This window comes from Molothrus aeneus, chromosome 9 (assembly GCF_037042795.1).
Source record: "Molothrus aeneus isolate 106 chromosome 9, BPBGC_Maene_1.0, whole genome shotgun sequence".
Classification (NCBI taxonomy): Eukaryota; Metazoa; Chordata; class Aves; order Passeriformes; family Icteridae; genus Molothrus; species Molothrus aeneus.
The window spans coordinates 23,409,581-23,424,782 of record NC_089654.1 but is presented as its reverse complement, the minus strand read 5'-3'; the positions used below and the strand labels follow the sequence as shown (position 1 = coordinate 23,424,782).

Here is a 15,202-nt window from a genome sequence, read left to right as displayed (position 1 = left end):
AAATGATGGAATCCCAATTTCTGGTTCTTGTTACCAGGCCACCTTTTCTAAGATTTGTTTTTTGCCAGAATAATGGTGCTGAGGATGTCACGATTTTTTTCTCCCATCATAACTTTTGAGCCATTATGACTTTTTATATTTGTTTTCAACCTGAAGCAGACATACAGAGAAGTAAAAACATTTAAAGCAAGTATTATACAAACTCTTGTACTTCTGTATTCAATGAATAGTTATATCCTTTTTTTTTACTGCATTGCAGACATGTTAGAGTTTTTAGCTACAAGTTTGTATGCTATTGCTAATGAAAGATGCTTTTTTTTCTTACTGTATGGGGAAATGAAGTGAGAGAACTTGTCCAAGCTTTTAATGATATAATTATTGCACTATTTTTAACATGAACTGTTTTTATATTCTAGTAGAGTGAGCAAATAGCTTAAACACAAGCTAGAAAACAGTAAAACATTCAGAGAAAAGAATGTAAAGCATTCATTCTGTAATTGCATATTTCATCATACAAAATGATTCCCTTTTGTTTCTGAAAGCTTTGCGACAAACTGTGTAAGAAAACAGTACTTGGATGCAAATGTTTTTAGTAGCCTTTGACCATCTTGATAAGGATTCAAGTATGTTTATAGAGTAGTTTCAACTTACACCCAAACATTAATACAAATTTAAAAAATCACGTTGGACCCTTAAAAGGGCATTAAGAATGGCTTTTTATTGAGCATTCTGGTGCTCCTCACTAGTCCTGTGAGTAGCAGGAGGTTTGGTATGCTGAACTCGTGGGCATTGTGCTGTGGTTCTGCCAAGCTTGGGCAGATCAGCATCGTGTAGGAGCTCCAAAGCCCAGCACCCAAGAGGTGGTTTGGCTGCCAAACTTGATGATTCCAGTGCCAAACTATTTAAGGTTTAGCATTAACCTCTTGGACTACACCCAGGAGCCAGAAGAGCATTTAGGACTAGCCAGAGTTGGTAAAATCAAGTGCATCGCAGTGGAGCTGGGAAGTGCCAAGGGCTGGGAGCACGCTGAAGTCCTCTCCAGGAGGCTGGAGTGTGTCCTGGGCCACTTATGGCATTGGACATGTTCCAGAGCTCAGTCCCCTGCAGCAGCTGGCTTCCCACACTCACTCTGGGGTCTGGAGCTAGCACTGCAGGGTAGAGCCTGCTCCAGTGCCCTTAGGCAGGTGCCTTCAGCTGGGAGCGAGCAGCACGTGGAGTGGGGAGACCTGCACTGGGGGCTGAAAGCACACTCCCAAACATCTGTCCAGGGCAGCTTTCTCACATGAATGCCAACAGGCATCATGTCAACCCAGTGCATGACCTTCCAGTTTAGTCAGAGAAATCTCTGCAGAAGAGAGTTATTACTTTTACAGGTGTTTGTTTTCCCCAAAAGCAGACATTTATATGACTTGAGGTGTGATGGAAATGCAGAAATGTACAATTAGCACACCTCAAATACAACAGAGGAAAAAACTTAGTGGAAGATCACAAAAAAAATGGTGTTGAGCAAATTCCCATCTCCACCTTCCAGAGGACCTGCTGGAATTGCTTCAGAGGTGCATCTAGTGCCTTGCAGTCTGTTCACATGTGAGAGCTGCTGCAGACAGACAGCCCAAGAGCTGCTGAGAATGGTTAGTAATGTGATTTGTCTTCTCATGACAAAGGAGAAAACCCTGCTGTGATCTCTGTACTGTGCATGAAAACCAGGCTTCAAGGACTAGGGAAGACTAGAAAAACCTAGTAATGCTAAGGTTAGAAATTACTTTCTTCCTGAGCAGCTTTCCCAGAAAAAGTAAAATCTTAAGACCATAAATATAATCAATTTTATTAAATAATAAAAGTACATCAAATATTTGTATTTTCTCCAATTAATAAGTCCCAGTCAAACAGAAAACTAATTGCAGTTTGATCATTTGCTGATGATCAGAGGTGGGTATTGCTTACCCTGGCACTGTGACAAGCAGTAATAACCTGAATTTGATACAACTCTGCTGAAACAGTTGGAAAATAAGCTTTAAAAGTTCTGTTTGTTAGAAAACTGCAAACCTGTAAATAGATTTAACCCACTTCTCACAATTTATTTTCAGTGGTACGTGTTGTGACTTTAAATTGCTTAGGCTTTGTTCCTGCCCATCTTGCTGGCTGGAACTCTCAATCTTATTGTGACCTAGTTTTCCCCACCTATAAACTCAGGTGTGGGGCTTCATTTTCTCCAGCAGATGTGCTTTCACTTGGCTGAGCCTTGCTTTTTGTCAGACAGGAAAGAGCAAAACAACACGTTTGATTGATTTTCTCCCGCTTTGCAAAAAATGAAATTTTGTCAAGAACGGTGCAAGACTGGAACTTATGTTTTACATTTCTCATCAGCCTCTGAGTTACCTTGAAGTTATGTAGGGAAATTAATAGCAGATCCAATGAATTTGCATGAAGGTTCCAAGTGGAATGAATGTTACTTGGCACCAGATCTCAGGAGCTTGCCCTGTGACTTCTAGAGAATGAAGTAACTTTCAGTCAGCTCTTTGTGGACTGCCAGTTGCATCCAGAACACCACTTGCATTTCTGAAGGCAATGTACAAAGCAACTTTGCAACTTTGATTTCATTTATCTCTCTTTCCAAACCAAATAAGCAGACTTCTAAAAACTGGACCTATTTCAAGGGAGTACATTCTTAGTGCTTTAGAATTTATTGGTAGTGTCTTTCTAAATTGTGACATTGCTAAATGTGTGGTACATTAAAGTAGTGTATAATAATTGTCATGTGGCATTTGAAGGTAAAACTGATCTGCCCTTTGTGCATTTCCTTAGTTTTTAATTTTCCATTTTATAGCAGTTCTGGATAATAAGAAATTACATGGAACAGAACTAGAGCTATGAATGCACTCCTTAAAATAAAAATTTTAGTGTGGAAAATATGCTCAATTATATTTTACTGGCACATGAATCAGCAATTGTACCACCAAAGTGTGCATGCTTATTATTGCATGTTAACACAGAAATCCTTATAAACCATCTTGTCTTTTTTTTTTTTTTTTAATTAATCTCGAATTCGCTGGGAAAACCTTTCGGTTATAATTTCATCATATTCAAGAGCTACAATTTTTTTTTCTTAACTTAAAAAAATAATTTCCCTCCTGCCCTGTGTGTTGGGCTCAGAGCTGGGCCTGCTGGGTGTCCCTGTTTCTGTACGTGTGCCGCGGGCCCTCAGTGCAGCCTGCGGTGGCGGAACCTGCCGGCCTTGTCTTTGGCCGCGTTGGCGCAGGCATTGTGCTTGTTCTGCTGCAGGTGGTTCCAGTACTTGATCAGCTCGCTGGGTTGGAACTGATGGGAGGTAATTAGGTGGCTGTATTTACAGCTGGAGTAAGAAACTCGCCAGTGATTGAAGACAAACTCGTTGGGTGGGGGCATGGGGTCAATCCGCAGCTTGGCGAGACAGATCCCCACGTACACGTCCTCTAAATGTAAACGTCTGATGCTTAAGGAGACCTTAAAGATTTTTTCTGCTAAGTCTCCAGAAAAAACATAACCAGTTCCAGAGCAGAATACAGGGTAACGTTCACTTGGATACAAATCAGGTGGCATATACCACTTGCTATCCTTGTTCCTATTAGGTGCATAACCTCTCATTAAATAACCTGTAAAATACTTGTGCCTCGGAGGAAGTTCTGGTTTCAGAAGCTTGTGTATTAAATACTCAGTATTGACAAACATATCACTATCAGTTTTCATAACATACGGAACATGTGGACAGTAGGTTGCAACCCAGTTCATTCCCATCAGAGTTTTTATAGTTAAATTATAGTAGGTGTCAAAGTATTCTTGTTGAATGATGTCGTGGTACTGTCTGCTTTCCTCAAGGATGGTTCTCTGGAGGTATCCATCGACCTTGGTGCTTAAGCCCAACAAAAAAATCCGCACAATTTGGATGCCAGGTGTCAGGCTCTCGTTGCCCCAGGTCTGTCGAATTGCTTGTCTGGCCTCCACCTGGCCTGGCTCTGCAGCTATGAGCAGTATTAGAAAAGGGGTTTTTTCCTGGCACTTGTCAGGCTCGTTGATGACGTATCTGAAATGATAGGAAGTTGGATGCCCAGTGCCTTTCTCGTTGTAAATACTCCCATTGGCACTGAGGGTGTTTTCCAAACCGGTGACTCCCTGTGGGGACAGATCCGTGTTGTTGGGGTTGGTGACTGTCTGAGGCCGGAGTGTCTGTGGCACAGCATCTCTCCACACGTTCCTTAGAGAGCTGTGGTTGGTCTCGCTTTTTGTCGATCGAAATCCTCGGATGGTGTAAGACATGGGGTTTTCTCTGAATCCAGCCTTGCCTGGCAGCCAGTCGTGGTGGTTAAAGAACAGAAACATGGCAAAAAGAAACACCAGAGAGACCAGGCCAATGAGATGGGTGCGAAACAGAGACCTTTTGGTATTCCAGGTCATCTTTGCCAAGCAGCAGTGTCGTCTTCTCCACTGAAGCATGTTGTAAAGATCCAGTGATGGGATATGAGAATGCTCAAGGAAAAGGCTTTTCCAATTGGTTTAGAATCCACTGCTATTCTTTGGTATTCATTTTCCTTTGAGTTGAGCAATCGTCTGCAAATGGCTCGCTCTGCAAAGAATAAAAAAAAAAAATCAGAAATCTTTCATTTTACACACTCGTAATAGAAACGGTTACAAATAGAAACTAGATATAAACATAAAATTGAGTTAAATCTACTTTTTCAAAGAACAGTCTATGTCAATGGAAATAAGATTTGACTGAGGCTAAAAGAAGCCAACCTTGTTTTATGATTTAACTTGATTTGTTAGCTTTTAAAAATGCTTTTTGCCTGTTAAAAGTTTTGACAAACATCCTGGATACCAAAGATAAAGAGGCAAAAAAAATTGGATCATGTTAGCAGGAAAAAGTGTGAAGTAGATGTAAATAGCTTCATATCCATGGCTGTGAAATCCTTGTAGAGTGTTTGAGAAGGACTGAATGAGAAAGCCTTGCCTGGCAGATGGAAGGTTTAATGGCATTAATTAAAATTGATTTGACATGCAGAGGCTAGGATGGCTGACAGTTTTCCAGCCCTCTTTGCAGACGGCCGTGCCTGGTGGGGGGACAGACGGCGATGGCAGAGCTGTGTTAGTCACAGGACACTGCCTGGCGCGTCTCCACCGGCCCCCACTGTGCAAGGAAGGGGACTGAGAAGATGCACCTGTCAAAATTCATTTTCAGGGTCCAGTAACCTCACTGCACAGCCCTCAGATGCTTCTGCAGGATAACATTCCTGGTCACTTCTCAGGCACCTTTCACCTTCTACTCTGCTTTGGAGGAAAACACTGAATGGAGCACTGGGCTCTGGTGCCAGCATCAGAGGCAGCTGAATTAAAATTAAGCTCTTGATGTTTAGTAGACAGAGATCTTGGGTAGTGATGATGTTAACTGGAAATAAAATTGCTCAGGACTAAGTTCCTGGCCAGCTATCTGATCATCATGATATTGGGTTGGGTTTTTTTCTCTCTATAAAAGTATATATGAGTACTGCACATAGCAGTTGGAAATTTCAAGTATTCTGACCAGCAGCTGTAGCTGTAGGAAAAAGTGCCAAAGTAGTCTGTGCTTCATTTTCTCTTAAATTTTTGTTCATATTCAGCAGCAGAGTCAATATGGCAGCTTCATGATGCTGCATATTAAAAGCTGATCACATCATCTCGTAAATGAACTTTCACTGTACAATAGCAATTCGTTTGTGATTTTCAATTTGCTCTAATTTATTCCTGGGCCCTAGGGCCTTGTATAGGAAAAAAGGATGACAGTTGAACAAGAGTCCATAGAAAATGCTGTTCCTAATAGAAATATGCGATTTATTAATTGCTTTGCTATCTTCTTAAACCAATATTTGGATTAATTTGCGCATTTAAAAACGAAACGATATGTTACGTGGGAAATTACGGCGTTTAACGCTGTAAGGGAGTAATTTGAGATGTCAATCGAATAATAGGATATTAAGCTGTATGTGTGCGATGCAACGTTGAGTCTGCCCTGTTCACCAGAGGGAATATTTGTGTTTCGGAAGGGCGGGGAGAGGGGTACACCTGATGTTTATTTTACTCACTGCCGGGATCTTTACCGTCGCCCTCCGGTGAGCGGGAGCTGCCTCACCCCCGCCGCCGGCCCCTGACCCCCGCCAGGGGGCGACGCTGCGCGCCCAGTGTGACGCGGGAAGCGCGCCGGGATCCTGCGGGAGCGGCCGAGCCCGGCCCGGGAGCGGCGGAAAGGCCCTGGGCGCTCCGGCTGCTTTCGTGCCTTTGGTTTTAAAATCTGATTTTCTTATTTAGCTGTTTGGGGCTGATGCCACTTCCCGGAGACTCAGGTGTGTCTATAAAAATCATAAACTCTTGTGTCTAAACTAGTTCAGGAGTTAACCTGACACTCCATGCTTGTGCTGCTTTACCTGAGTATTGTCGTTATGCAAAAGAAAATAAGCCCCAAACGTGTGAGACTTGTCTTTGTGTGACCATTTGCATCTGCTTTTCCCTGCTGGAAAAACAGAAGCTGCCCCTCAGAACTCGTAATTGTTAGTGAGTTGTAGATGAACGCTCAGCTATTGGGGAATATCTGTGTATAAGCAAACAGAAATGTCACTTCAAAGGATAGCCCAGATCTCAGGGCGCTTCATTGTTTGATTGGAGGGCAGCAGTGGGAATGTCTGGTTAATTATTGTTCCACTGCATGCATTCACACTTTAGGAAGAAAATCAAACCCAGAATTTCACCAATGTGGAGCAGCAGCTAGAACTCAGATTAATTTTGTCACACGGAATTGTTCCACTTATAAAACTACAGTCATTAGATGGAAATACTTCAGCAAAAAGTGCACTGCACTACTAATCTTTGTTTAATCTAACCGAGGCAGAGTTTTGATGAGGACCTACTTGGATAAGGCAACAGGCAAAAGCGAGAATCTTAAGTTATATAAATATTTGTGTAAAATGACAGGGGTTTGCAGGTGCTGTGTTTCCCTGATGCACTGATGTCCCAGCACAGGCACTTGCAATGGCCGAAGCCTTTCTTTATTAGGCTGTATGCTTATACAATGCATATGAAAATAAGTTTTATAGCGAGGGACAGATCTAGAATCAGAAGACATTTTAAGAGAGTCATATTTCCTTGATATTTTTTTATGTAGTAGTTTGATTTTGCAAGGTAGGAGTGTCTTAGAAAATCTGTCTCTGTTTGCCCTTTAAAAAGGCATTTTATGAATAGGGAAAGCACTCACATCTGTATTTCAGCTTCATAGAGCTATTGACTGGAAAAACCCAAATAACGTGGGCTCATTTTCTTTCCAGTTGTGTGTACAAAATTTCACAACATACAGTGGGGTGTTAAGCATTGAAAATACAGCAACAACAATGGCACCTTTGAAAAGAATACTACATGCTAGGGTGCATTGTTTAAAAATAATGTATAAAACTGTCAATAGATATTAAACCCACCATCTAGTTCTATAATAAAAATATTATTTTCTCTCATTTAATTAGGGTTAGAGCATTACTTTTTTTGCCCAAATACTTAAAATTCCATTTCAGAGAATTGTTATGAACAGGCACCAACTATTGACAGTAGATAAGAAAACCTAAGTACAGCAGAGGGTCTCTAGAGCACTCACCTTGTCCTCGGGGAGTGTGTTGTTGCATGTAACTGCATTTTGGAGATGTTATTTGTGATAATGCTGCTTCATTTTTGGCACCTGGCAGTGCAGTCACTGATGCATTATCAAATGCCAAATACATAAACTGTGAATGCCTCTTGAATTTTTATTTGTGGTCTGTGCTCTGCTGGTGTTTTGGTTCCTGGTACTTGCAGTTCTGCTCCATAATTACAGCTTTGAAAATTGAAGCATTCGACTTCCTATTCACACGTCTTGGATTTTCATATTTTGATTAGCTGTGTGGGCAAACTCTTAAATTAGAGGCAAGAGTTCAAAAGGCAGCCAGAGTCTGTATTCTGATGAACAGCAGTTGCATATTGGGCCTCATTTAATGTGCCTGGCTTCCCATATGAGCTCCATTAATCTTCTGCACAAAACAGTATTTGGGATAAGGTTTGATGTGCAGCTTTTTAAATGCCTGATACCAATGTCTTACATTAACCAGGTGTGCTTCTCCTGGAGTGTTGCCTGAAGATAGATTTTTTTGGTTGTTGTTTAAAAAGTTCTCTCAAGTGACTTTATATTCTAAATGTCTTAAAACTGATTTGAAACCGGTGTCTGATGTATGCTGCATCCCTTGCTTTGTGAACTCCTTCCAGCTGCAGTTGTTTTGTTTCATGTTGGCATTGCCTTGGGCAAAGAAAGCACATTTATACTGACATGTAATGATTTATTATAGCTTATTGGAAGATTCTGCAGATAAGCACTTTCTTTATGTAGTGTATTGAATTGCTATAGATTTAGGTCTTAAATTTGTATTGCAAATATTCACCTTTTCTTTTGTCACTAGTGACAAAGTATTTAAATTTCAACAAAAAATAGGAACGAATGGCAATTAGATGGAATGTTATTTTACAATCCAAGTTAAACAGTCAGTGTTTTCATATTAAACAGAAATTGCAGTGATGGCAGGAGATAAGTTACGTGCTTACCATTTTGAGTGTGTAGTGTTTGAAGGTTTCCTTTTGGGATGTCAGGGAGCCTGACGTTTCTTGTAAATCGTGGTGCCTGATTGCACTGCTGATGGTTTAAATCATGCCCAGTCTTTTGCACGCTCCCAATTTCTGCTTGGCTGGTAGTGCCCTTGTGACATTTTGCTTGTGTTTGGGGGGCAGAAAAGCAAGTGTAAAAAGGGCTGAGGGGACTTCTAAGATAATGTCTTTTGACTGTGTGGTCTGTTTGGATGGTTCAGTGCTCTCGGTATGTCACATTATGGCCATTTTACCATGCTTTAAGATTATTTCAGATTAGGATTAATTCTGACCTAGTTTGAGAGGATTTCTAACTGGTTTTTCTGTATTGGAGGGGTTTGAGTTTTCATTTCTCAGTTAAAAGCAATCATTACAGGAACTCCATTATCCCTTTAATCCTTCCTCTCCAGCCACAGCAGCCTTGGCAGACTGTGAGCACCGCATTTAGTCAGTGGAAGGGAGTGACATTGTGCTGGGGGAGAGCAAAACCTGCTAGAATTCTTTCTCCCTTGCTCTGAGACGCTGTTATCTCAGGGCTCTGCAAATTAGGAGCGATCATTATCTGGAATGGTCGAAAAGGTAACAGACAAGCGAATGAATATCACACACAAGGGTTTGACATACCTTCCTTGGTCAGGCCATTTATGGTGCAGGATTATACCCACAGAAAATAGTTTGGGCACGCCATCACTTCAGCAAAAAAGATGCTCTCGACCATGCGCACATCCCCCAGCAGCAGCAGCCCTGCTTCCTGCGCCCGCCGCGCTCGGGATCCGCTCTGTCCATCTGTCTGTCCGTGGCCGTGTTACCTTCCTGGCTGGCCGGCGGCGTCCTTGGCTCGGGGCTTTCTGTTCATGCTGCAGACAAAGGACGGGCGCTGAGGCTGCTCTCACAGCTGCTGCCTCGCCGCTCGGACAATGCAGGGCTGTGCTCTGCTCTCCCCAGGATCCATATTCCTGCTGGAAATGTTCGCGGGGAGCGCCTCAGTTGGCTTCAGTAATAGGATCTCCCTCTGCTCCTTCCTTCATTGTTGCTAGGCAGTCATAGAAATGGTTTGGAGTTGTTTCAACCCAGAATTGTGGTGTATAAAATCCATTCCGTAGTTCTTGAGCTGCTGCACAGGCAGGCAGCAGTTTAAATGTGGGCTTTGACAGATGCTGTCTTCTGACAGAGCAGAATTTAACGTCACTGCTTGGCTGAATCCCACGTGATTGTTTGCATTCATTTTGACTAAATCCGAAGGCAGACAGGAAGCTTTACCGGCTCTTGCTCTTATTTGATAAATGATACGTACTCAGTTCGTGCGCAGTGATAGGTGAATAGTATAAAAATTGTATGATCATTAAGTGAAAAATTGAGGGTTTTTACATGTTGTTTTCACTTTTCCTTGACGCTGCAACTTAGATTCTCTAGGAGATTTTTAATGCTAGATGTTTTAGTCCCATATTCCAAAGGCTGTTCTGCAGTGCAAGGCAATTATAAGCATTTAAATGCTGAAGCTTGATATAACCCATTTGTCTCTCTTGGAGTACAAATGGTCTGTGCCTTCATGCCAAAGAAAAGATAGAAGTGCCTTTCTTTACTCATGTTTCCTTTACACATTCTTACTCTTTAAAAGCTGCTTTTTGTTATCTGAGGTTATTCAGTTGGGCTGATCAACACTGATTTATAAGCACATGCTGTTAAGCTGCCTCTCTGCTGTTAATAGCTTTCTGCTATGGTCTGGCATTGCAAAGTCAGGGGCACTTCATTTCAATTATTGATGAACCTAAAATGTCTTTTGTCTTTTACAGACGTACCTATGTCGTAAAATTTGTCTTTTTGGTCCTAAGGAAACTTGTGTTCCTTTCATTTTTCTCCTTTCAGTGACTGACCCTTCTGTGCTGAAGCATCTTATTGTATTTACTATATAAATAAAATTCCATAATACCTGAGAAAATAAAGACCTAGCAGCGTACTTACCCAGGTATTTATTAGTCACTGTGTTTGCCCACTCTGTTTTGAAAAGCTAATGACTGGCTCTTTAGACCTTTTTTTTGACAAGGAGTAAAGAAACTGTGACTTATCTGGTGTGTCTGATTCGTAGTGGTGGGGGTGGGCGTGTCCCTTACGGGGAAATAGGGCTTCCCCAGGCAGTCAGTGTATTTTATTATTCTAGACGCATAATATGATAGTTTACTAGAAACATAATCAGATTTAGATCCTCCTAACTAAATCATCTATGTACACTAACTTTCTCTATTAATTTAGTCTTGTTTGTAATGCATGAGTTTCCTAACCTCATAACGATTCCCACAAATCCTTTGATCCTATCTGAGGACATTTTAGGATCATGAGCATATTTCCTAAATAGTAATTATAAATATTAAGTGTGTACCAGTAAAGACTTTTTATCTCCTCCAGTCTAAACAAATCAGTGTTTAAAAAATGAAGGGGAGGGGTCAGTGTGGGGGTGTAGAGCATGAGAAGAGGGCCTGTGTCCAGCACCACTTACTGATCTGAGACCTTTATCAATAATTGAGAATCAGTGCATTGAGACCTTCCATATGTGCCCAGATGACTCCATTTCCCACAGAGGCACCCAAAGCTTTCTGCTGCCCTGTGTAATACCCAGAATTTGCTGTAGTCTGTTGCTGGAGCACACAAACATGTGAGAGCATGGCCAGGAGTCCTCCCAGTCTGTTGCACTCCGGGCTGTGAGTATGTAACCAGGTGGGTTATCCATGTGGTCAGTTTATCCAGGCAGAAGGAAGGAATGCTTTTGTCAAACACAAACATGTAAATCTGCCTCTGAGTTTTGAATTTTCAGACAAGACTCGTTTCCCTTGTATTTGGGAAACAAGTTCAGATCTCAACAGAATGGTTATTAAAATTGGTGCTGTTTCAATGTAATTTATTTGCTACTGCTTCACTGTACCTGGTTCCTAAAGCTTGGGACCTATTGGAAGGGGAGAGCTGTTTTTATTTTTCTATAAATGCTCATTAGTAAATATTAAAGGTACAAAAATCCCAAGGGCTGTTTTTCTGAAGAGAATCCTTTTTAAAGTAAATTTAGAGAGGAACAGACATCAGCTCTAGCTTTTAATTAAATGGCCATATCCCTTGTGTGTAGCCTGTAAAGTTCAGGCAGAGCTGTTGTCTGTTGGTATGTGTAAAAATTGTCATCTTTCCTTGTGAACAAATTGAGTATTGAATTCTTAAATATTAATGACCAATTTCTTTTGTTCATTCTCTATTTTTTTTTTTCAAATAAAGTATGAGCAGTTCTTTGCTCATCTTACAGAAAAATAAGAAAAACTTCAATTTTTGTACTGCTCTCCATCTGGGAGTGACTGATTAGAGTAGAAGTTTTGGGAACAATTTCCCTTTCTCTTATAGCACTTTGTTCTTTGCTGCTTTCCTAGGATAGTGTGCATTTGTGGGTATTTCAGGAGGGCAGGTCTTGCTTTGGACTGGGAATAGGAGCTGCAGGTTTTGCTAATCTTGCTGGGCTGGAGGTTGGAATGAGCTTTATTCCAGCCCAGTCTCAGCACGAAGGGTCAGTTGACTGCTTGTTCTCCATGCAGGGAGTAGTGTGTTCTGTAATGTTACTATGGTTACATCCCAAATTAGAAGCTGCAGCGTTAGTGCTTGAAAGGCTGCCACCTATTAAGGCTCCAAGGAGTAAGTGAAGATGTAGAGCCTGTGTGAGGAGCAGGCAGAGTTACTGTGGCCAGGGGCTGGAGTGCTCAGCCAGTCCTGCGCAGGAGGGAGAGCAGAGAGGAGGGGGCTGCTCGCAATTCCCTGTGCACCTGACCACTCAGAACTGAGCAAAATGTACCAGTGCAAAGCAAACTTGTGGTGGTTTGGAATGTTCTCTTCCAAAAACTAAAAAAACTCTTTATATGTCATTTTGAGAGGGTGTTAGCACAGCTTTGTCTAACTGGTTTTATAATAAAGCCATTCAGTAAAGTTCTGTCTTGACAACATTTGCAGAAATTCCTCAAACTAATTTGGATTAATTGCAGTAGTCAGGCATGTAGTGCTTGGCAACTTCTGCCCCTTGAGAGTTGAAATATTTAGGCCGTGGGTGACCTATCACTGTTCCCATATGGATTGTGTATTTTGGATACTCAATGAATACTTTGCAAAGTTCATTTTATCATAGTAAAATGGAGTATTAGATCAACTGTAATGTCTTGAAAATCTTTCAAGGGACAGTTCAGAATGATTAATGGCAACATTTTCAAGGTTGGTTATTCTTGTTTTTAAGCTTTATTTTTACCTTCTGGAAATGTGTTAATACAGAGTGTCAAATTAGTTTTAATTTTCCACGTTGAGAATTATTATGTATATGGCCAGTGGCTATTCTGCTCTTTTCTTCAAAAGTAACACTTCTCCAGTAAGTTCATCTAAAGTGGAGACAGGGTTGGCAAATACTTGGAATTTGCTTGGCTACTTTGAGATTCCAGCATGTTTCTTAGCTATGCCAGACATGTTTGTAAGTGAAGAAAAAATAGCAATCTAGAAATGACCACAAGTGTCAGTATTGCCTGCCTTATTTTGCTCAGTAGATTTTCACCATTGCTTAGCTGGTAGTGAAACCCAGCTTTTACATTTGGTGCATTTTTTATAAATGGTCAAGATTTTGCTCTCTGTTCTAATAACACCCAAGCCATAAACTTGATGATTTCAAGTTCTGAGTGTCATAACTTTAGAACCTGAATGCAACAATGCAGATCAATCTATAGAACTAGAAAAAGTTCCCAGTTATTACAAAACATGGATCAGGTTTTATGCAGTTGATTTTTTGTATTTTAGTTCATAAGGAATATAAGCATATCCCCAACTTCAAAAAGTTGTGAGAGGGGGGAAAGTCCCAGTGATGTTTTCAAGTCAGAAGGGTGTTTCTTGGGAAGCATTTCAGGGAGATGTTCTATAATTTTAAAGCTTGTATTTTTTTATTAAGTAAACTGATGTTCTAGGTGTCCAGCTAGAATTCATTCTGTTCTCCTATCACAGCTTCCTTAGAGGATCACAGGTATGGAGTGATTCAAAATTCACTCAAAAAGCCAAAGTACAAAATATAAAGTTTGCTTCTGCTTTGTTTCAGTTCTGGTTTTGTGTGTTTATGCAAATGTATATGGACCACTTTCTAGATGTGTTTCTTTCCTCAATATTGTGTTATTTGCTTTATCATATCTTTTCTTTCTTCTGTGCTCTGATTTTTGGTATCTTCCCCCAGGCGTTGCATGCAATTATTGCTGATCTCAAGTGCTAAATGCAGATTTTATCCTTCCAGAGGTTGGACCACATAATTTCATTTGTATTGTGCAGGATTTTTGGTTGTGTGCTTCTCCCCTGATGAACTGACAAGCCAGTGCCAGCAGTAATATTTTCTGCCTGTCACAAGTGTTGCTTTTGCATTCTGAGGAGGGCAGGGATTTTATGAAGCTTTGATTCAGCACAGCAGGGGAGAGGAGGCCAAGCAGCTGAAGTACCAAAATTCACAGGCAGCTTACAGTGGGAAATGGGCTGCTGTTTTTCCCTTTACCTCATGGGTTGTTTCATCCTCCTGCCTGCACTGTATGATCAAGGTACCCCTAACACCCACCCCAGCATGAGAATTAGAAATAAAACCTCCAGTTCTTACAGAAAGTGGGACTCTCATGGAAGAACTGGTACTAAATATCCAATTTCAAAGCATGGAGGATGGAATGAAGATGGCATCCTGTTGGAGATAATAGGCTGAGGAAGGAAAATGTCTTGCTCCAGTTGCTGCCCCCTGTCCAGGCCTTTTCTGCCCCTTTTCCCTCAGGCTATTTTCAGGCTCTTGAGGCATCCCACACTTCTCCCCCAATAACTTAGAGAGTCTTGGCTCATCAGGCTGAGCAAAGGATGCAGCCATCCTCTCCTGCACAGCACTCTTCCATGCTGGAGGAGCTACCTAGGTTTGTTTTTTTCCTTTTGTGTGGGACCAATTAAGAGATTAGCAATTCCAACTGTTCATCCTCTCACTAAGTTTTTTTTCCCAATATATATGGTTTGTAGAGGAATATGGAGATATTTTGTTTGCCTCCACAATTTTTAGTACTGAAATTGGTGAGGCATTTGTTTAGTGAATGTTAAATAATGTGAAATTGGAGAACTGGACTTTGAGAGCTGTCAGAATTTCCTGTGACTTGAGGTTGAGACCTGTACTGACTCTTTCCATCTGTCACGTTTGCTCAGTAGCTTTAGTATGTTAATTCCTACAGCTCCATCCTGGAGATACCCTCATTTACAGCTAATTCTGGGGGACATGAAAGGTTTACAGCAAAAATAACAGAGATTTAGCAAGTGCCTTAAACGCCTGAATCCTTTCCTTCAAGCAGAGATGCTTAAACTGGGAAAACCAATAAAATCTGTGGGAAAAAATCCTTTCTCCAGGGACTCAAGAGGTCCTATTCGTGTAATAAATTTCACCAATATTTGTTCATAGCCAACAGAAAACCTGGATCATAAAATGGAGAATAATTCCCCTTTTAAGAGAAATTCCCTACTGCTCTTTTTTTGACATGTTGCG

The 15,202-nt window shown here is 41.1% G+C and overlaps 2 protein-coding genes across 2 annotated transcripts in view; one reads left to right on the top strand and one right to left on the bottom strand.

The window, feature by feature from the left end:
• CDC73 (cell division cycle 73) overlaps positions 1–15,202 on the top strand; it is a 101,575-nt gene that overhangs the window by 51,469 nt on the left and 34,904 nt on the right. The window lies entirely within an intron of this gene.
• LOC136560157 (beta-1,3-galactosyltransferase 2) lies at positions 1,801–9,814 on the bottom strand. The gene is made up of 2 exons (XM_066555838.1): positions 9,283–9,814; positions 1,801–4,600 (listed from the first exon to the last, which is right to left on the bottom strand). The coding sequence occupies exon 2, from the start codon at positions 4,468–4,470 to the stop codon at positions 3,202–3,204; it is 1,269 nt and encodes a 422-aa protein (XP_066411935.1). The 5' UTR covers positions 4,471–4,600; positions 9,283–9,814; the 3' UTR covers positions 1,801–3,201.

What these genes read in the sequence shown, in the direction of transcription:
- LOC136560157 (XM_066555838.1), bottom strand. Translation starts at nt 4,470, where the DNA reads ATGCTTCAGTGGAGAAGACGACACTGCTGCTTGGCAAAGATGACCTGG.